General features: G+C 53.2%; 1 protein-coding gene across 2 annotated transcripts in view; it reads left to right on the top strand.

Annotated features, from left to right (window-relative positions):
• Positions 1-14607, top strand: part of TMEM63B (transmembrane protein 63B) — a 24229-nt gene extending 9622 nt beyond the window's left edge. For both annotated transcript variants that reach the window (XM_090282497.1, XM_090282496.1), the window contains exons 6-23: positions 857-999; positions 1099-1150; positions 1637-1745; positions 2349-2419; positions 5658-5738; positions 6240-6363; positions 6975-7108; positions 7258-7395; positions 7523-7676; positions 8573-8679; positions 8930-9016; positions 9201-9266; positions 10351-10513; positions 11067-11172; positions 12135-12302; positions 12532-12647; positions 12827-12907; positions 13159-14607. In XM_090282497.1, coding sequence (XP_090138623.1) covers positions 857-999; positions 1099-1150; positions 1637-1745; positions 2349-2419; positions 5658-5738; positions 6240-6363; positions 6975-7108; positions 7258-7395; positions 7523-7676; positions 8573-8679; positions 8930-9016; positions 9201-9266; positions 10351-10513; positions 11067-11172; positions 12135-12302; positions 12532-12647; positions 12827-12907; positions 13159-13350 — 2092 coding nt within the window. In that variant the 3' untranslated portion in view covers positions 13351-14607. The remainder of the gene's footprint in view (positions 1-856; positions 1000-1098; positions 1151-1636; positions 1746-2348; positions 2420-5657; positions 5739-6239; positions 6364-6974; positions 7109-7257; positions 7396-7522; positions 7677-8572; positions 8680-8929; positions 9017-9200; positions 9267-10350; positions 10514-11066; positions 11173-12134; positions 12303-12531; positions 12648-12826; positions 12908-13158) is intronic.
• Positions 14608-21064: the final 6457 nt, after the last annotated feature.

Genomic DNA, 21064 nt, shown 5'->3' on the forward strand with positions numbered 1-21064 from the left:
GGGCCCTGGGTCCTGGCCTCTGCTGCCCCTGAGCTGGCTTCCCTTGATGCCCACCTCCCCCCGCCACGATCTCCTGAGTGCCCCCCTGCTGGGAGGCCCCACTCTATCCACAGCTCTCCCTGCCCCTGCCGCCCTGTGAGAGCAGGGGCTGGAGCCCCCGCCTCAGAGCCTCCATGCAACCAGCGGGTGGGGGCAGCAGGCAGGCTGGGAGCAGCCAGCCAGCAGCAGGCAAGAGCCAGTATCCAGCAGGCAGAAATCAGGAGATCAAGCCTGATGCGGCAGGCAGGCAGTGAGCGCTGAGAGAGGCAGGAAGCCGGACAGGTCAGCACCGCCACCACGCTCGACCCCCAGGGCCCCTCCCCAAGTGTATCACGTACTGTGTAGCACCAGCACCCATAAGGTGCCACCGCTTCCCGACCTCCATCCAGCCTCCGGCTTCTGCCTCTTCATGTCACCATCCCCCCCACCTTTTGCCTTGACCTCCCTTTTTCATCTTCCTCTTTTCCTTTGCCTTTCCTCTCCGTTCCTCATTTCTTTCTCTCTGCAGCCTTCCTTCTTTCACTCCGCCTTCCCACCTTCCTTCCTAACTTTGCTCTCCTCTGTTATTCCTCTCCTTCTCTCTATTCTTCCCCTGTTCCTCCCCTTCTCCCTGCATCCTTCTTTTTCCCCTTCCCCTTCCCTCTCCTTCTCTCCCTCCCCAGAAAATAGGAGACTCAGGGACCCCATTTCTACCCCACATGGCTGCCAGATTGGCAGGGGCTACGGTGGACAGGGGCAGGGATGGGCAAGGGCAGGCAACCGTGGCCCCTCTGTGGCCCTGGTCCTCGCCTCACTCCGCCGTCCGGCCACCCCGCAGGGATGACGAGATCCGGGACAAATGTGGGGGCGACGCCGTGCACTACCTGTCCTTCCAGCGGCACATCATCGGGCTGCTGGTCGTTGTGGGTGTTCTCTCCGTGGGCATCGTGCTGCCCGTCAACTTCTCAGGGGACCTGCTGGGTCAGTGAGGGCCAGGGTGGGTGGGGCAGAGAGAGGAGAGGGCAGGAGGGGACAGGCCCTGACCCCACCATCGTCCCTTCCCTTCTCCCATCCCCCCAGAGAACAACGCCTACAGCTTTGGGAGAACCACCATTGCCAACCTGAAATCAGGGTAAGTTTAAGAAGCTGGTCAGTGAGGCCAGGGCCTGTGTCAGAGTCTGGGCCTTGACAAGGAGAGAAGGAAAGGGGGAGTGTCTGGGGAACGGGTGGCTAAGGTTGAGGCTGCGGTGCCCTGAGAGCTGGGGTTGGAAGCAAAAGAGGTAGGACCCTGCTGCGGATGACCGGGAAGGACCAGATGAGGGAGAGGCAGCTGCAGCCTTGGGCTGGCAGGGCTGGCGAGGCTGACGGGGGCAGGGGGCGGGTAGCGTGGCCAGTGGGTAGGGCACGGACAGGTGACCTCGGGCACATTTCGGTTGGAAAGTAACAGTCTTCGGGTCTTGAGGATATGGGTTGTGGGGCCCACCCTATGGGCTGTTGGTTCCAAAAGACTGGTTGCAACAGAGGGGCCTTATACCTGCATTTAATTCACACTGGGAGGTTTGGGGTGTCTGAGTGTGTTCCTAGGCCCTGTGGCTTCCATACCCTCTGCTCTGCCCAGGAACAATCTGCTCTGGCTGCACACCTCCTTCGCCTTCCTGTACCTGCTGCTCACTGTCTACAGCATGCGGAGACACACATCCAAGATGCGCTACAAGGAGGATGACCTGGTGAGTGGAGCAGAGGCCAGGTCTGCTCCACACGCAGCCTTTTCCCTTCCCCCCCGCCCCCCGGGCCTCAATTGCCTCAGCTCTAAGGTATGTCAGCCCCAGAGTTAAGGTAACTTGGTTTGAATCCTGGCTCAGCACCTCAGGAGCTCCCATCCTGTAAGTTAATGACCTCCCCGAGCCTTGGTTGTTTCTTCTGACAAATGAAATAGCAGCAGTACCTCTCCCAAGCTGAAGGGAAGGTGAAGTGAGGCGGTGCGTGGAAAGCCCCTGTGCTACGCCTGGCACCAGGGAAATAGCTGTGGTTGATGATATGGTATAAAATTCCCTCCCCCTCTACACTTACTCCCTACACTGGTGGTGAGCGCCCACACTCCGTGCTAGCCACTGCTCTGGGGCTTCACAGCCTGAGGATCTGAAACTAGTAGCCCACTCTCCTCCCTCTCAAGGAGCAAGGGGCCAGATGGCTCTTTCATTAGGCTCACTGCCTGATTTCTATTAGAAATTGGCCAAGGCCTCTCCCACTCTTGTCTGCTCCTTTCTGCTCCCCCATTCCCCACCCCCTCCCTTCATCTCCCGGCCCCTCTCACCTGCCTCTCGCTCCAGGTGAAGCGGACTCTCTTCATCAATGGAATCTCCAAATATGCAGAGTCAGAAAAGATCAAGAAGCATTTTGAGTGAGTAGCTGCTCCTACCCCCGACCCCAACCTCAGGCCCTACAGACCCTTCTTTGCTTTTCAACTCCCAAGACCCTCCTCACATGCCCCTCACTCCTCTCACTCAGAGGTCTGGGCCATAGTGAGGGTGGAGATTAGACTAAAGAATTCTCTGACTCTGAGGCGGTCTTAACACTGACTGGATGATAAGCACCTCTAGGAACACAAGAGAAATACTTGAAATACTTGACAAGTGAGTCCAGTCTCCCACACAATGCCCCCCTGCCCAACCCCCACCACCTTCTCCGACCGGAACTCGGTCATGGGTTGTTGCCCAAGGGCTTCTTCAAAATTATATGTGACATCCTGGAGTTTGTATGTAGACTGGCAGAGAGAAGGTCCTTAACTTCCAATGAAACATCAAGGAGCCCAGGAGTACCTGGGCTGTGTGTTCCCTCAGGTTCTTTTCAACTCCAGAAGTCTGTCTTAACGAGAAGGGAAACATCCACCTCCAGGCGTCACAGGTGCCCAGACAGTCTGTGTACAGGATTAGGGACCCTAGCATCTGTTCACTCAGCAAACTTTCTAAAGCGCTAAGACATAAGTCAGTATGATGGGCCTTGGGACTGTAAAAATGAATAAAAGATTATTGAACTCTGGGGGCGGTTCACAGCATGGAGGTCACTGTTAAGAGCCAGTCCAGGGTCTAATCAAAGATTGGTCTGAGGGTCGGTCTGTGGTCAGAATTAGGAGTTGGTCCGTGGTCTTGACAAGGGACATTGATGGTCTGAATCAGGGTTGTCTCTGATCAGGATCATGATTTAGTGAGGTCTGGGTTTGCTCTCAGCCGGCAGGGCATTGTGCGGGATCAGGACAGCATTGAGAGTCAGTATCTGGTCAGGGTCAGATTCCATACCTCTGCGTTACAGGAGAATGACTGGTTTGTGATCAGCGTTTGTAGATAAACACTCAGTTCATTCAGCAGGCATTTATTAGTCACTTTCTATACCCCAGGCATAAATAAACGAGAAACAGGCCCTGCCCTTATACAATTTATGGAACGACAGTCAAAACTAAATCAAACTTGGTTAATATGAGAAAACAATTTGGGGTCCTATCTGGAGTTCAAGCTGTGATCAGCCTTAGGGGGCAATCTGAGATTAAGGATAGTGTACGCTCAGAATTAGGTCACATCATAATATTACTGTCCAATTATAATCAGCTGTTAGCTTGTACTGACGAGTCCTTTAATAACACATATCTGTTGAACTGCTATGTGGCTGCACTGGAGTAGGAGCTGGGGAAATAACAGTAAACAGAAAAGAAAAAGCCCTGCCCTCATCTCCTTACATTCTAATGGGCAGAGGAGGACAATAAACAAATGAACTAGCAATAGACACTATGTCAAGTAGGGGTAGGTGCTAAGAAGAAAACCAAAGCAGGAAGAGGGGCAGAGTGAAGGATGTTTGGACGGGTGGGCGGGGGCACTCGGACAGGTTGACAGTTGAGCAGAGACTTGCATGTAGTGAGGGAGTGAACCCCACTTGCCAAGCATCCATTTATATTCTGCACACCTTTGTTGTATACCTACTATGTACGTCATACCAGGGAGATGGAAGAACCAGACATGGTGGCTGTTCGTGTGGAGCTCATGGTCCAAGTTGTCTTTTAGGGATTGGTCTTCTGTGGCTCTCTTTAGGAAATAGTCTGTGGTTAAAATTGGCAGCTAGCCTATAAGTAAGGATGGGAGACTGGTCACAATTAGAGTTTTGGGGATCGATGGAATGAATATTATGGAATAGCCATTTCATTGATCAAGTCATTCAGCACATACATGTTTATTGAGCACCTACTGTGTGCAAGTTGTTGTCTCGGTCATGGGTATGTGGTAAATTACAAGAGGCAGCCTTGTCCTCATGGAGCTCCTGGGCTAGTTGACAGTATTTGGCAGGGCTTGTGCTCCAAGCCTGGGGTCTGTCTGGACGGGAGGACTGACCCAACAGAGTTAGGGAATATCCTGTGTGCAAAATCAGGGAGCCTGTGTGGTAGGGGCTAAGGGATTGAAGAGTAGTTGGGTGACAATGAAGGCTCACCCTGCCACAAGGTGGTGAGGCCCTTCCAAAGAGGAACCTTAAAATGGTTTGAAAACAACATTGTCAGGGAAAAGGTTTAGGAAGTGCTTTTCAAGAAGCCCATCCCAGATTTCAGTTTCCAAATTCTCATGGCTTTGGACAGTTTATCTTGTTACTTTAAGGGAATCTAATAAACAAACAACTAATAAGCAAAATAGAGACAGACTCAGGTTGAGAGCAGGCTGACAGCTTAGGTGGGGAGAGATGGAGCGAAAAGGACAAAGGACTCATGGACATGGACAGCAGTGTGGTGACTGCAGGGGGCAGGAGGGGTATAAGGGAACTAAATGGTAATGGAAAAAATACAATAATAGATAAAAATAAAAATAAACCATATCTAATGCATCTTTAACACTTAGTGGTCCTTCAAAAAAATTTTTAATGGGGCTCAGTCTAGGTTAGGGATTAAGATCAAGGAGCAGTGTGCAATCAGAATGTAAAAGGAACTACTGCTGCGCTCAGTCAGCAGGTAACCCGCCAGCCCTGCCTGGTACCAGGTGCTGAGAGTCAGGAACAGTCCACCTCTGGGCAGTCCCAAGTCAAGGCTGGGGGCAATCTTCGTACAGGGTTAGAGGGTCTGAGTTATGGGTCAGTTTGGGTCAGAGTAAAGGATCAGTCTGTCCAGGGTTAGAGGTCAATCTCAGGTCAGGGTTCAGGATCAATCTCTGGTTGGTCTTGGGGCAGAGAACATTCTGCAGACTGTGGGTTGATTGGGGTCAGATCATAGTCAAGTGTTAGTGTTGGACTACACTCAGATCTTTTGTGAACAGGGTAAAGGGAGCAACCGTGAGTAGAAACAGGTTCTCGCAACTTAAAGTTCCCAGCCTTGGACGAGGATCAGACCACAGTCGGGCTGCCCTAGCACTCTGCAGTGTGCCCTCACATCCTGGGTCATCGGCCACACAGTGCTCACACAGTCCCCACCCCTCTGTGCACACACTCCCCGACTCACATAAGGATGAGGAAGAATTTCAGTATTTTATCCTTGGGGAATTCTTATTTTTATAGACTAAGAAAGAGGAAGCTTGAATTGGGGATGTGTGTCTTGAAGGTGATGGGGTCATGCATGGAAGTTGGGGTCAGGTGGGCAGGGTCCCCACAGAAGATGACAGTGGACTGTATTTCAGGGAGGCCTACCCAAACTGCACAGTTCTGGAAGCCCGCCCATGTTACAACGTGGCTCGCCTCATGTTCCTCGATGCAGAGAGGTAATGGGGCCTGGGGCTGGAGGTGGGGTGGGGGGGCGGAGGGTGACACCTGAGGGCCCCCTGCCCATTGTGGAGGGCGTCTTGAATCTTGGCTGCCACAGAGGAGCCTGACTTCCTTTCTGGGTGTTTCCCAGGGCATTTGATTTTAATTCAGCCCCTGGAGTGCTTATCAGTTCAGCTCTGGAGAGAGCAAGGCCTGAAGGTTAGAGCTAGTTGCAAAAGGAAAGGGGCTCACCAACCCCACCCCGTATGAAGACAGGCCCTTCTTCAACTACAGTATAAGAAATTGAGACTGGACTATAAGACGAATTTCTGGCCTTTAAGGGGTGGGTAGGGAGACCCTGGGACCCTGGAATGGGGACACATTTGAACCATGCATCCTAAACAAACCCAAGAGCAAGACACCCCTGTCCTTGAGTAAACTAGATGACCCCTGAGCTGGGCTCCCCACCCAGCCAACCCCAGCCAGGCAGTATGTGACTGGGCACTTGGGTTCTACAGGAAGAAGGCTGAGCGGGGAAAGCAGTACTTCACAAACCTCCAAAGCAAAGAGAATGTCCCCACTATGATCAACCCCAAGCCCTGTGGCCACCTCTGCTGCTGTGTGGTTCGAGGCTGTGAGCAGGTACGAGGTGGGCTGGCCAAGGGGCATGCCCGGCCTCAGCTCAGCCTGCAGGCCCCCAAAGCTCCTGGTGGTGTGGGGAGGAGTTGGAAGAGTTTGAGGAGACAGGTCACAGCAAAGATGGATGCTCTCCATGGTTCATGTCCCACAACCCTGGCAATACACAGGCCCTGCACGTAAACACACAGAGGCAAACTGACTCCCAGAGGAGGTAAGGCCAAAGCTGGAGCCAGGGCCAAGAGTGGGGCGCAGCCCCTCTTCTCAGCAGCTCTCCACCTGCTCCTACAGACCTGAAGCCCCACTCCCACTGTCGCATTGTTCCCTGTCCCTACAGTGACCAAATCTTCAAACCCTGAATCCGAAGTGGTCAGCCAAGAGGACAGAGTTGTGCCATATTTACTGGCTCTGTGGCTTTAGGCCAGTTTTTTGACTGCTCTGTGCCTCAGTTTCCACATCTGTAAGATGGTGTACCTACCTCTCAGGTTGGTTGTGAGAGACAGACAGAGCTTGAAGCAGTGCCTGGCCCATAGGAAGCTCCGGGTCAGTGCTGGCTGGCTGATGCTGTGGGCACCACCCAGCTCTCTGCCCAGCGCCTGCCTCACCCTCTCTGGCAGGTGGAGGCCATCGAGTACTACACGAAGCTGGAGCAGAAGCTGAAGGAGGACTACAAGCGGGAGAAGGAGAAGGTGAACGAGAAGCCTCTCGGCATGGCCTTTGTCACCTTCCACAATGAGACCATCACTGCCATGTGAGCCTCCTCCCAGCCTGCCCACCCCAGCCATAGTCCCCCAGTGACGAGCCTGGGGCTCCCACGTCCCTGCACTCATGGCCAGCTGTCAGCAGTAGGGTCCCCGGCCACTGGTGCCGTGATAACTGGTGTCCGTCCCCACACAACAGAATCCTGAAGGACTTCAACGTGTGTAAGTGCCAGGGCTGCACCTGCCGCGGGGAGCCACGCTCCTCGTCCTGCAGTGAGTCCCTGCACATCTCCAACTGGACCGTGTCCTACGCCCCAGACCCCCAGAACATCTATTGGTGAGCAAAGAGCAGGCTTTGTGGGGACTGGGTGGGCTCCAGTGGGGAGGGGGGAGGAGAGGGAGATCCTAGGTGTCCCCAGTAGGGCATCCAGTCCCTGGAGTGACCGCCTCCCCTGCCTTCCCAGGGAGCACCTCTCCATCCGCGGTGTCATCTGGTGGCTGCGCTGCCTGGTTATCAACGTCGTCCTCTTCATCCTCCTCTTCTTTCTCACCACCCCGGCCATCATCATCACCACCATGGACAAGTTCAACGTCACCAAACCCGTGGAGTACCTCAACGTGAGGCCGCGTCCCACTCCATCCCTCCACTCTTGGTCTCAAGACACAGAAATAAGCACCCAAATCCCTCCTGGCAGTGGGGCGGGGGGTCTAGAGTGCCTCCCACCCAGCCTTGCCCCACCAGAAAGCCCCCACACAAGCATGGGCTGCAAATCCCACTGTGTGCTTCCCTTGAGTTCCTCGCCACCGTGCCCCAGGAGAGGCCACCCTTGCATGTGCACACACCTAGGGAGGCACCAGGAAAGAGAGAGCCCCAGCCCAGTCCTAACTGACCGTGTGACCTTGGATAATTCCCTTCTCTCATCCCTCATTCTCCCCAACAGAAGAATGGGAGGTTCAGGCTAGGTAGTTGGCATCCAGACTTAGAGCCTTTATCTAAAGGAATCTTACCTGAAACCTGATATGGAAAAGCAAGGCTGCACAGAAGGCAGTAGAGTGGGGGCCACTTCACCTGGCCTCCCTTCACCCCTCCTGCCACACAGTTCAAAGGAAGATAGTTTGAAAATCACAGTAGATAAGACCTCAACTTTCTGGGTTCAAATCCCCACCCCACTGCTAACTAGCTGGGTAAGCTGGTAAGCCTCAGTTTACTCTCTATACAGTGGGATAATACTGTTGTGAAGAAGACATGTAAAGTACATAATCAGTGCTTGGCACATAGTTGGGCTCAGCAAATGCTAACCAATATTTTTCACCCTGGGGTTGTAAACATGGCCCTGGCCCTGCCCCTCCCACCCCGCCCCCCAGCCCTTGACCTCCAGATGTTCTGGACTTCTGACATAGGGCCCTGAGAGCCGTGGGGCCAGGGCTCAGTCGGGGAGGGGCAGGGAAGCAAAGCAAGCTGGGCCTACCAGACTCCCTCACCTGACTCACCCCCACCCCGGGTCCCACTGCAGAACCCCATCATCACCCAGTTCTTCCCCACCCTGCTGCTGTGGTGCTTCTCAGCCCTGCTCCCCACCATCGTCTACTACTCTGCCTTCTTTGAAGCCCACTGGACACGGTGAGACACCTCCACGTGCATGGGGCCTTGCTGTGGGCCCCTAGAGGTGCACGTGTGCCACTGGGCAGCCCTTTGCCATTTCGGCTCCCTGCCCTGGGGGTCCCAGAGCTGGCAGGAAGAGCATGGTGTCAGCATCCTCACCTTGGGAAGTACCCCTCTTCCCAAGGGACCCTCCTGAGGCACTGTCTTGGCCGGGGAATAGCATGGGGGCTGGCCCACCTGACCTCTGCCCCTGTGCCCCATGCCCCAGGTCTGGAGAGAACAGGACCACCATGCACAAGTGCTACACCTTCCTCATCTTCATGGTGCTGCTTCTGCCCTCGCTGGGACTGAGCAGGTGGGTTCAAAGAGGAGGAATGGGGGCTGGGTTTGGGGGGAGTCACAGGATGGGAAGAGGGAGCAATTCAGGCTCCCACATCTGCCAAGCCAAGGACTCCACGTCTCGGGGGCATCCTCAGGGGCCCTTGGCTGGGACTCCCCATCCCTATTCCAGCCCCCACCACACCTCTCCTCCTCTCCAGTCTGGACCTCTTCTTCCGCTGGCTCTTTGACAAGAAATTCTTGGCTGAGGCAGCTATTCGGTTTGAGTGAGTGACCGGGGCCCCCAGGGAAGGAGACTGCCTGGAGGGGTGGTTATGCCTGAGAGACACTTCTTACCCGTGGGAGGGCACAGTCAAGTTCCCTACCCCTGTGGTGGGAGGAAAAGGAGCCTACATCACAGGCTGGCAGGATCATCCCAGAAGACTCAGGGTGCCTCAGGTGTATACCTGGGAGTTCCTCTGGAGTTGTGCTGGGGCTCATCCCAAGGTAACCCTGAAGGTGTATGTGAGGCCCCCGCTCGGGGTTTCTGTGAGGGTTCCGGGATGAATTCTGGGGAGTCTGGAGATTTGGAGAGGTATATGTAGTGGGGTCTTGGTCACGCTGTGGGAGTGACTTGGGGATTCCTAGAGGTGTCCCTGAGGGTCTCTGGGGCTCACACTTTGGGGCACTTACAGGCCATAAATTCAGGGAACACCTCTCAAGTTTCAGGCTCCTGTTCAGAGGTGTGACTGGAGTTATTTCTGAGGCATCTTCTCTGGGAACCCCTGTGTGGGTGTCGTGGGGGGCATATACCACGGCTGTAATGTGGGTGCAAGCTCTAGGGGTCTTGCTCTGGGCCGTCTGTGGTAATCTTGGGCTCACACTTAGAGTGTCACCAGCATCCTAGGCTCTTCCCTCTGAAGACCTCCAGGGAAGGATCACTGGAGCATGTGTTCGGGAGGTGATTTAGGGTTAAGGCCTAAAGAGGAGAGCCTTCTGGGTGTTCCAGGTTCTCATACCCTCAGGGATCTTTGGGGGTCATACAGGGGGTCTCAGGGAGTCATACCCTGAATACTGGTGGCCTTAGGGGTCTTAAACACTCTCTCCATGGGTCTCTATGGGGCATAAGTTTCTAGGGTGCCTCTGGGCTCTCCCTCAGGTCATGTCCATGCACATTGAGGGTGTTGGGGGTGTCTGTTAACACTCTGACATCTGCCTCCGGGGTTCACAGTTTGGGGGGACTGGAGGGCTGAGCTGGGGACACATGGCTGTTCACAAGGCACATTGGGGATGAAAGTGTGGTGCCTGTCATGCTGGCAGTGGGCAGGCAGCCACCCAAGGGTGCAGTGCTGGAGCACCTGGTGCCCGTAGGTGCGTGTTCCTGCCCGACAACGGCGCCTTCTTCGTGAACTACGTCATTGCCTCAGCCTTTATCGGCAACGCCATGGACCTGCTGCGCATTCCGGGCCTGCTCATGTACATGATCCGGCTCTGCCTGGCGCGCTCGGCCGCCGAGAGGCGCAACGTGAAGCGGGTAACAGCCGCGGGGCCACAGCGGCTCGCACAGCGTCCCCTGGTGGGCCCAACCAGAAACAGCGGCAGCGTGCTAGGGTGTGGGGCTTAAGGGTGCTGGGACCGCCCAGCTCTGTGGCCCCGGGCTATCCCCTCCCATCTGGGCCTCAGTTTTCCCGAATATGCAGAGATGGGTAAACACAGATAACCCTGAAGGCCCTGGCCAGTTCTGACAGCGTAGTGTTCTGTGGTGGGAGTTGGGGGAGATCGAGGTCCCTACACCTAGGGTCCTTGGGTCCTAACGCCACGTGAGGGCTCTGAGCATCCCATTCCCAAGCCCACCTCTGCCAGTCCCTGACCCCTTGAAGAGCTGTCCCCATGTCCTGTCACTGTCCACCCTGACCTCTTCCTCAGCCACAGCTCCTCTCTCTGCTTTGCCTTGCCCTACCCTGGACATAGGGTTCCTTTTCCCCCGTTGCTTCTTTCCTGGCCCCCCTCTCCTTTCCCATCTGCCCTGCGCCCCTCCAGTCTGCCCCTCCGCTCCCTGAGCCACCGCCTGCCCATCTCCCCCCCAGCATCAGGCCTACGAGTTCCAGTTTGGCGCAGCCTACGCCTGGATGATGTGCGTCTTCACGGTGGTCATGACCTACAGTATCACCTGCCCCATCATCGTGCCCTTCGGTAGGCACCGCCGCGCCGGGACCTGGGCCCTGCTCGGGGGGACTCAGGACCTCACCCACTCCACTCTAGTAAGGCAGGCCACCCCGAGTGGACAGGGCCCCGGCTGGGAGACCGGCCCCTTGGGCCTCCCGCCTGGTTCCTGGCTCAATCTGGGACCTGGCCTGGGGGGAGGAGGGGAAAAGTCATCATCTCAGCTCAGACTGGACCCCTGGGCAGAGTCACCCCAACATGGCCATACTCGTCCACAGCAAGGCTTTTTACTCAACTGGATATACTGGGACACACATCACATGCTTACCAAGGTGTTCACACACACACGTCTACACAGGGCCCATGAGCACCTTTGTACACAGCCCTATAAACTCAGAAAGACCTTCAGATTCCAGGGAAGAGTTGGGTCCTTGCCACTCATGGACGTGACCTGCTACATAGCTGAGCAGTATGATTCTGGCAAGTCCCTCTTCCTCTGAAATGTAGCAGTCTCTCTTCACTACTGCCCACACTAGTGGCCTCTACTTTACCTCCTGATAACATCCTAACCCCTTAACCACCCTCCCAGGTTGTTGAAGGCTCCAAACTCCCAAACTAACCTTGTCCTCATTCCGAAGTTCCATTCCCTCAGTCTCCAGGAAAATAGAACTTACCGTCTAACTTATACTCATCTGTTTAGGAACAGGGATAGAAAAAAATGGTATGGATGTTAACAGGATGCTTGTTGATCCAAATGAATGGGTTTCTAATAGTAACATTGCTACGGAGTGGCTGCAGAGCTAGGGGTTGAAGCAGAGGAAGCTGAGGTCTGGTCCTAATGGGGGCTTGGGGCACTGTCCTGTATGGGGCTGAGGCAGGAGAAGGGAGGCCAGCCCTCCAGCAGCCTTGGAAGGACCAGGACAACCTGTGACGGACACACAGTAGTCTGTCAGCACTGGTTCCAAGGTCAGGGCCCATGTGGCTTCCCCCAGGGCTCATGTACATGCTGCTGAAGCACCTAGTAGACAGGTACAATATCTACTACGCCTACCTGCCGGCCAAGCTGGACAAGAAGATCCACTCGGGGGCTGTGAACCAGGTGGTGGCCGCGCCCATCCTCTGCCTCTTCTGGCTGCTCTTCTTCTCCACCATGCGCACGGGTGAGGGCCCCCTCCCCTCAGGGAGCTGGGGTGGGGGCAGAGGGGACTCCCTCCAGAGTCAAGCCAGAGCAGGCCCCAGGAAGGTCCATGATAGCAGGAGGCCGCAGACAAGGGGCCTGGGAGAGGCTGCAGCACATGGGAGTGTGGGAATACATTCAGAAGGTAGCAAAATGGGTTTGGGGAGCCCAGAGGAGAGATAGCAGCCCCATTCTTTGCCCCTCCATAACAGGGTTCCTAGCCCCCACGTCCATGTTCACATTCGTCGTCCTGGTCATCACTATTGTCATCTGCCTCTGCCACGTCTGCTTCGGACACTTCAAATACCTCAGTGCCCACAACTACAAGGTGTGGGGCAAGAGGGGCCAGGGGACGGCTGTGGGCAGAAGCTTGAGGGCATGTAGGGGGTGAGGAGGATGGTTGGGAGCTGAGGGCAGGAGCAGTGGGTGCCGAAAGGGAAAGGTCATGACTTCGGCTGAGCGAAAGGGCACTCCTCCCAACCCCTGACTCATTCTGGGCCCCTCAAGATTGAGCACACAGAGACAGATACCGTGGACTCCAGAAGCAATGGACGGCCCCCCACTGCTGCCGCTGTCCCCAAATCTGCAGTAAGTGCCCCACTCCATGGCCAAGGGTGGGGCGGGGCCTCTGAGACTCAGCCCCAAAGTTGGGTATCCCATTATCCTCTAGAAAGGAAAGCCTGTTCCCTATCCCACTGTTGTGGGGAACAGGGGCAGGGAGAGACCTGGCTCCATGGGGCTGCCTGCCTCCCCTGGGCAGAGGATACTGCCCCTCGCCCTGTAGGCCCTGCGACTCCCCATCACTGCCACCCACCCACATGCCTCTTTTCCCCCTTCAGAAATACATCGCTCAGGTGCTGCAGGACTCAGAGGTGGACGGGGATGGGGATGGGGGTCCTGGAAGCTCTGGGGAGGAGCCCCCGTCATCCTCGTCCCAAGATGAGGAGCTGCTGATGCCACCTGATGGCCTCACGGACACAGACTTCCAGTCTTGCGAGGACAGCCTCATAGAGAATGAGATTCACCACTAAGGGGAGGGAGGGGCCCTGGAGGCCACACCGTGCCCCCCCACCCGACGGACACTAAAAACAGGAAACGCTAATAATTTATTAGATCTAAAACCCCTTCCTCCCCCATCCCCTGCTTTCATTAAGGTATTTAAACCTGGGGGTTTTGCTGCTCTCCCCCATCACAGAGTGGGAGAGGGAGGCCCCAACCTCAGTGAGGAGAGCCCCGAGCCGGTCCCGGGGCGGAGGGGTGTGGACACAGTTCCCCAAGATCACTGCCCCCCCGCCAGGCTAGAAGTGTGGTCAGGAAAGGGTTAATGAGAGCCAAGATGGGTACCTGGTGCCATGGCTGGAGACCTGGGGGGGCATGCAGGTGGATCAGGGCAGCCCCCAGTTCTTTCCTCTCCCCAAGTCCCCCTGGGATCTGGTACTCCAGGGAAGTGGAGCCTCCAGCCCCTAACGGTTGCATGAGAGGGGAGGGGGGGCTGAGTGGGAGGAAGAGTCAGGCCCAAGCCAGTGGGGGAGATCTGGGGTGGGGGGTGGGCGTAGCTGACACTGGAAAGTGGGATTTTGCACTGGTTTTTGTTTTTTTGTTTTTGTTTTTCTGTTTTTTCCTTTAAAGTAAAAATGGAAAGAAAAGCTCTGAGGCAAGTGTCTGGTTTGTGCTGCTGCCCTAGACACATTGCAGGGGTCCCACCACCATTCTGCGGGTCTGGAAAAAACGAGTCCCCACATGATCCTGGGCAGGAGACTTAAGGGGGATTTTGGGAGGGGCCTCCTGTGATAATGTTGCCCCTCTCCCTGCATCTACCAGCTCTGCCCCACCCCCCTGCCCTAAGGAAATTGTGGGACCACCCAGACTGAGTGACAGGGACACAGACCAACATTCTGAATCCCCAAAAGCCACACAAACAAAACATTTAATGGAGACAGGTCATGAAAAGCCACAAGTTCTACTCTGGTCCTGGAAGGCTTCTTGGAGGAGGAAGATCCCAGGACAGCGGTTTCCAGGGAGGGGCTCAGCACCTGTTCTGGAAGGGAAGGGCAAGGAAATAGGGCCACGGTAGTCAACCAAATTCTGTCATTTGTTGTCAGTGTTTCATTTTATTGAGTGGTTATTATGTGCCTGGGATTGTGCTCAATGGCTGTTACATGTTTTAAAGCATTTACTCAGCTTGCTTGAGTGAGATGTGGGTTTGCTGTGAGGATTACATGTCAAGTGTTCACCTGGCCCAGCGCCTGGCACATGGTGAGCACCCAATAAACATGAACTATAATTAATACTATGGTCATTAACAGTACCTACAAAGTAGGTGTGGTTTTCCTCTTTTTGTGGATGAGGACAGAATCCCAGGGAGGATTTGGGGCTTGCCCTAGGTTACTGGCCTGGAAGCAATCCTAAAAGGTCCTGCTGAATATCTCTGTATGCTGACCCCCAGCGCATCTACTCCTCATCCCTCAGGAATGTCGAAAGCCCTCCATCAAATTTTATTCAACCTCTAAGACCCAGCTCAAATTCACCTTCCCTAAGAAGTGTCTTGTGACTGCTATAGCCTCCCCTCCAGGGCCCCACAGAGCCACATGTTCACCCCCTTCCCCCACCACACACAGAAGAGTATATACTGTGTGCACTGCAGCAGCCAGGAGACGTGGCCCCGGCTCTGGTTCTGTCACTAACTCGCTGTGGAGCCATGGGAAAGCCAGCTCTCCTCTCTGGACCTGTGCCCTCGTAAATAAAATCAGGAGGTGTGACCAGGTAACTCCTAAAGCCCTGGAGCATCCTCTTCCCCACCCACTACCTACAGCAGGACCCCCCCGCCCAAAAAAAACTGAGTCAAGGAACTTCCAGAAGGGAGAAGAGACCTCAGAGGAGGAGAGATACAGGTGTCGTAAAGACCTGTACACTGTCAACTAGAAACAACAAACTGAGGACAGCAAATGAGGTAAAAAGCCTGATAACAATTGTCCAGTGCCAGCAAGGGGCAGGAAGCAAACAGAGCCTGGGCTGAGGGATGCCACCTGCACAACAAGCACAGCCCGGAGGGCCAGTGTTTCCTGCTGGCTGGCTGTGGGCGGAGGGGAGGCCAAGTGCAGCGGAAATGAAGGCTGGGTGGTCCTGGCCTCAGCCTTCACGTGTAAATCAGAACTACAGATTTGTGAAGTGAGTCCCAAAGTCCCAGGGCTGCAAGAACTGCCAGGCCAAGGGTGGGAAACCAGAGTATCAGCAGGAGGGCAGGCTTTAAGAAGCAGCCAGGAGCCCTGACTAGTGTGGCTCAGTTGCTGGCTCAGTTGGTTGGGCGTCATCCTGCAAAGCAGAGGGTCGCCGGTTCGATCCCCAATCGGGGACACAGACCTGGGTTGTGGGTTTGGTCCCCAGTCAGGGTGCATAGAAGAAGCAAGTAATTGATGTTTCTGTTTCTCTCTCACACGGATGTTTCTCTCCCTCTCTTTCCCCCCTAAATAAGTAAGTAAAATAATTGGGGGGGGGGGCGGGTCAGCAGCCAGGAATGATCTGAACCAAGAACCTTGGCTCATGAAGACCCCTCAGGGTTCTTGAAGCCTGTTTCTATTCAGATAGGCAGACACATCACCATCACTTGGGAAGTGCCATTTTCTATCTGGTGCATGGCCTGATCAACCTAGAGTTCTCAGTTTCTCACTGCCCACACATCTCCCCTTCCCTCGGGGCAGGGTCTCCCCTAACCCCACCTCACAGGGTCTTCTAGAAGGAAAAGTTCAAGTATTTTCAGATATAATACTCCAAGTAATGCCCAAACAGCACACAGAGCAAAGGAGCCCCACCCCAGGGTAGGAGGCTGTAATAGAGGAGAACACCTGCTCTCACCCACACCTGCCCCTGGCTCCTCCTCATGGGCAGATGCTGGGTCAAGAAGGGGAATTACAACACAGTCATTTGACAAGCATTTCCTGAGCAGGGATTGAGTGCCCAGCTCCACACCAGGCAGCCAACAGGGTCACTGAAAGAAGATGGAGGCCACAGGGAGCCCCAAAGTCCACCTCACTTCCTCTCTTTACAACTGGGGCCAGCAGAAGACCATGGATAGGAGCTGAGACTTTAGGTTCAAATCCTGGCTCAGCCACTTACCAGGAGTCTCATGCCTCTCAAGAAGGAGACCTCTTGTTCTTTACACACAAAGTACTTCTGACACCAAATGTGATATGTGGGGGCTTTTCCCACACCAGCCAATTCTCCAACTCCCCAAGCACCAGCTGAGTGTCCTGAAGATAGCATCAGATCCCACAGGTTAAGGGCTCAGTCCCACAAGACTGCCCTCACTTCAGACACAAATCATATCACCTGTACTTCTGATGGACCAGCTATAAATAGGGTTTCCCACAATCCCGTCCTCAAGTTCAGTAATTTGCTATGATTGCTCACAGAACTCAGAGACACACTTACTTACATTCAGCATTTCACTATATAAGGATGTGATAAAGAGTACAGATGAAGAGCTGGGTAAAGAAGTACAAAAGGTGAGGTCCAGAAGGGGCCACAGAGCTTCTGTCCCTGTGGAGTTGGGATATGCCACCCTCCCAGCATGTGGATGTGTCTCCTACCCAGAAGCTGTCTGAACCTGGTATTCAGGGGTTTTTATGGAGGTTTCATCATGGAGACATAATAGATTTTTCTTTTTACTTCTTTGATTTTATGTCTTTTACTCTTGCAATGAAAATATTGGCTCTGACCAGTGTGGCTCAGTGGGCTGGGCATCATCCTGCAAACCAAAAGATCGCTGGTTCAATTCCCAGTCAGGGCACATATCTGGGTTGTGGGCCAGGATCCCAGTTGGGGACGTGGGAGAGGTAACAGATCAATGTTTCTCTCCCTCTCTTTCCCCCTCCCTTCCCCTCTCTCTGAAAATAAATAAATAAAATCTTAAAGTAAAAAAGAAAGAAAATATCAGTTCCTGGTGACAATAGCATTGTAACTTACTTGCTGTGTTCTACAACAGCTGACCCCCTCATCCACGGGCAATATGTTCCAAGATGCCAGTGAGTGGATGCCTGAAACTGCATATAGTGCTGGACCCTGTATATTCTGGGTTCTTTCCTATACACAGTAAAGTTTAACTTATAAATTAGGCACAGCAAGAGATGAACAATAACTGAAAATAAAATCAAACAAATATAACTATATACTGTTATAAAAATTATGTAAATGTAATTCTGGCTGGGTGGCTCGGTTGGAGCATCATCCTGTAAATTTGAAGTTCAATTCCCCGTCAGGGCACATACCTAGGTTGCAGGTCAGGGGCACGCACAGGAGGCAACCAATCGATGTTTCTCTCTCACATCTCTCTCTCTCTCTCTTTCCCTCTCTCTCTCTCTCCCTCTGTCTCTAAAAGTCAATAAACATCCTCAGGTGATGATTTTTTTTTAAGTTATGTGAATGTAGTCTATCTCTCTCTGATGACTGAGATAGCTACTAAGTGATTAACAGGCAGGTAGCATCTATATCAGAGACTGTCAACCTTTTTCATCTCATGGCACATGTAAACTAATTGCTAAAATTCTGCAGCACACCAAAAAATGTATTTTTGCTCACCTGACAAAAAATAGATATAATTTTGATTTATTCACACCAGATGGCTATTGTTGTGTAGTCTGTTGTCATTTTTTTATTTGACAATCTAAGGGAAAAAAGGTCAGTGTCCCTGACTAAATAGTCAGGTATTTATTGCATGTTTTAAAATTTTTTTATGGCACACCGGTTGAAAATCGCTGGTCTATATCACAGATATGCTCGGCACACAGATGATTCAGGGCCCTGGTTTAATGTCCATCTCTGTTACCCCTATTTCTTTTTTTTCTTCTTTCTGGATGTTACTGTTTTTCATTTTCTTACTTTTTAAATGTTTTATTTATTGATTTGAGAGAGACAGGGAAATATCAATTTGTTTTTCCACTTATTTATGCATCCATTAGTTGATTCTTGTTGTATATGCCCTGACCAGGGATCGAACCCACAACCTTGCCATATCAGGATTATGCTCTAGCCAACTTAGCTACCAGGCCTAGGGCCTGTAACTGCTTTTCATTGGTTGCTTATTTTTCCTCCCATCTTGTGTTTAGGCATGAAAGATTATTAACTCAATCTCCAGCCGCACTCCCTTCCTCTGGAGGATTGATGTTGCAGCTGAAATTTCTAAGCTTTCAGTTATGGTTTGGTCTTTCTGGTGACCAGCCCCCATCCTGAGGCTATCCAGGAGCCCTCCAAGAGTCTCCACATTAGGACAAAAGATACTCCTATCACTCAGGAAATTCTAAGGGATTTAGGAGCTTTGTGGCAGGAACCAGGGCAGAAACCAAATATATATTTTCTACTGTGTCACCCCTGGACTTCACTTCCCTCATCTATAAAATGTGAATAACAATACCGTGTACTTGAGCTATTTTAAGGATTAAAGAAGTAAAAATTCTTAGTCCAGTGTTTGGCACAAAATAAGAACTTAGTAAACTGTAATTTATATTCTTACAGATGAGAAAATTGAGACCCAGAAAGGGGGGCAGGGAGGACTTGCCCAAAGTCCACCTGGAACAAGGCTATGGGATTCCATTCAGTTGCCTGAGCATCTGCCCTGTACCTGATGCACCGCCCAGCAGGGCTGAGGGGCTTGGGGACAACCTCAACAGTATTTGTCCTCAACAGCCCTAATTCTGAACTATAAAACTGTACTAGAGTGCAGAACTTCCAGCTCAGAGTTCACTCCTTCCCATGGAGAAACATGACACTCAGGCCAGTGACCTAACCATGCCAAGGAGAGTGTTATCGGTGGAATTGTGTCTCCCAAAAAAGATATGTTAAAGTCTCAGCCCCAGTACCTCAGCAGGTGACTTTATTTGGAAATAGGGTCATTGTAGAAGAACAGTAATGAGTTAAGATGAGGTCATGCTGGAATAGCATAGGTCCCTAAACCAATACAACTGGAGTCTTTGTAAGAAGAGGGGAGTGCCCTGGCTGGTGTGGCTCAGTAGGCTGGAGCATCATCCCATGGCCAAAGGGTTGCGTGTTCAATTACTGGTCGGGGCACATACCTAGGTTGTAGGTTCAGTCCCAGTCCAGGCACGTACAGGAGGCAACTTATTGATGTTTTTCTCTCACATTGATGTTTCTATCTCTCCCTTCCTCTAAAGAAGGAGGAGGAGGAGGAGGAGAAGGAGAAACGGAAGGGGAAGAAGAAGAGGAGGAGGAGGAGAAGGAGAAACGGAAGGGGAAGAGGAAGAGGAGGAGGAGGAGAAGGAGAAACGGAAGGGGAAGAGGAAGAGAAGGTGGCGAGAGACACAGAGAGTGCCGGGTGAAGACACAGAGACATGGAGAACACTGTCAGTAGAAAAGTGACTCTTGGAAATGAGGAGGCTTTCAGGATAAAAAGTCAGGTTGGGGTGTCAGGGACAACTCCTTCTTGGAAGCCTTGGGCTAAAGTAGACGGACTAGGATTTGTCCTAATTGGATATACAGAGTGTGGCAAAAATAGGTTTACCATTGTGAGTACATAGAATACAGAGTTTATTCTTGTATCATTATTTATTAATTATTGTATTATTTTCCATACAAACAACTGTAAACCTATTTTGCCCCACCCTGTACAATGAGGACAGCCCATCTGGCAGAGGCCACCTGGGGTGGAGGTGCTGGGTCTCCCATCCTTGCAGGAAAACAGCCCTCAGGCTGGTGGGTGGGGACAGAGCAGATTGAAAGGGGCTACATTCCTGACAGTGCCAGCCTGCGGGGGACCAGTGGGAAAGAGTAGAGAAGAGGGAGACAGCTGTTAAAATGTGCCACCGACCTAGGAACCCCACTGCAATTGGAGAATTCTGGGTGGGGGGGGGGGTCCTCCTCCCTTCCCCCCAGAACCTTCAACTGTCAAGCACCATACCAGCCACCAAGATGCTGTACTCAGGTGGGCGCTGACTCCTGTAGCTCTGCAGCTGTGGCCTCCCCCAGGAAAGGGGCTGTGTTCCCTTGAGGGTGACTCTTCATCAGACCGGATGCCCCCTAGGAGCAGGGGCCGGGCCTCTCCCTCAGATAGTTTGGGAAAATACAAGCTGCTGGTGCTCAGCCTGCAGGAGCCCTTTCTCCTAGTCTTGTTGGAGAGAGGAGAGGGACTGGCCACCCACTGTCACAACCATCTGGGGAAAAGGCTTGCATGAGGGAAGCCCCAGCAACAAAGAAATAAAGCTCGAGGAAACAGAGAGACCCTCTCCCCAGCCTAGAAAAGGAGGCCTCGGTGCAAAAAGTCTGGGTACTAAGAAGGCCACGGTAGCAGGCTTACGTAGGAAGACTGGAGCCAGACCTCAGGACTCGAGGGCCGGGGCTGGGGGAGGGAAGGAGCAGGCAGGGCTGAGTCGTGCTGTGGAGTGGGAGGTAGGTGGTCAGAGGGCACCCTCGACCTAGCCTCCAGGCTTTCCAGGCCCTCACATCTGCCTGACACCTAGAAGTGTAGGCCTCACCCTAGGAGAAGACCCAGCCCCGTCCTGGCTCTTCAGAAGGTCCCTAACTGAGAAGTCCAGACGATGTCTTCATTTACTCCCAGCTGTGGGTATTCAGCTGTCCATAAATCTGCAGGCCCTCTCTGGGGAGGTGAGGTGCAGCGGCAGCCCCCACTCTCAGAGAGGACTCCCAGTCTGAAGAGGGAGACAAGACATACAACCCAGACAGAAAGCTTCCTATCCATTCGTGCTCAGGCCGTCAGCCTCTCCTTCCCACATCCTGCCT

Source organism: Furipterus horrens, unplaced genomic scaffold, assembly GCF_987537825.1.
Source record: "Furipterus horrens unplaced genomic scaffold, mFurHor1.1.pri manual_scaffold_6, whole genome shotgun sequence".
Classification (NCBI taxonomy): domain Eukaryota; kingdom Metazoa; phylum Chordata; class Mammalia; order Chiroptera; family Furipteridae; genus Furipterus; species Furipterus horrens.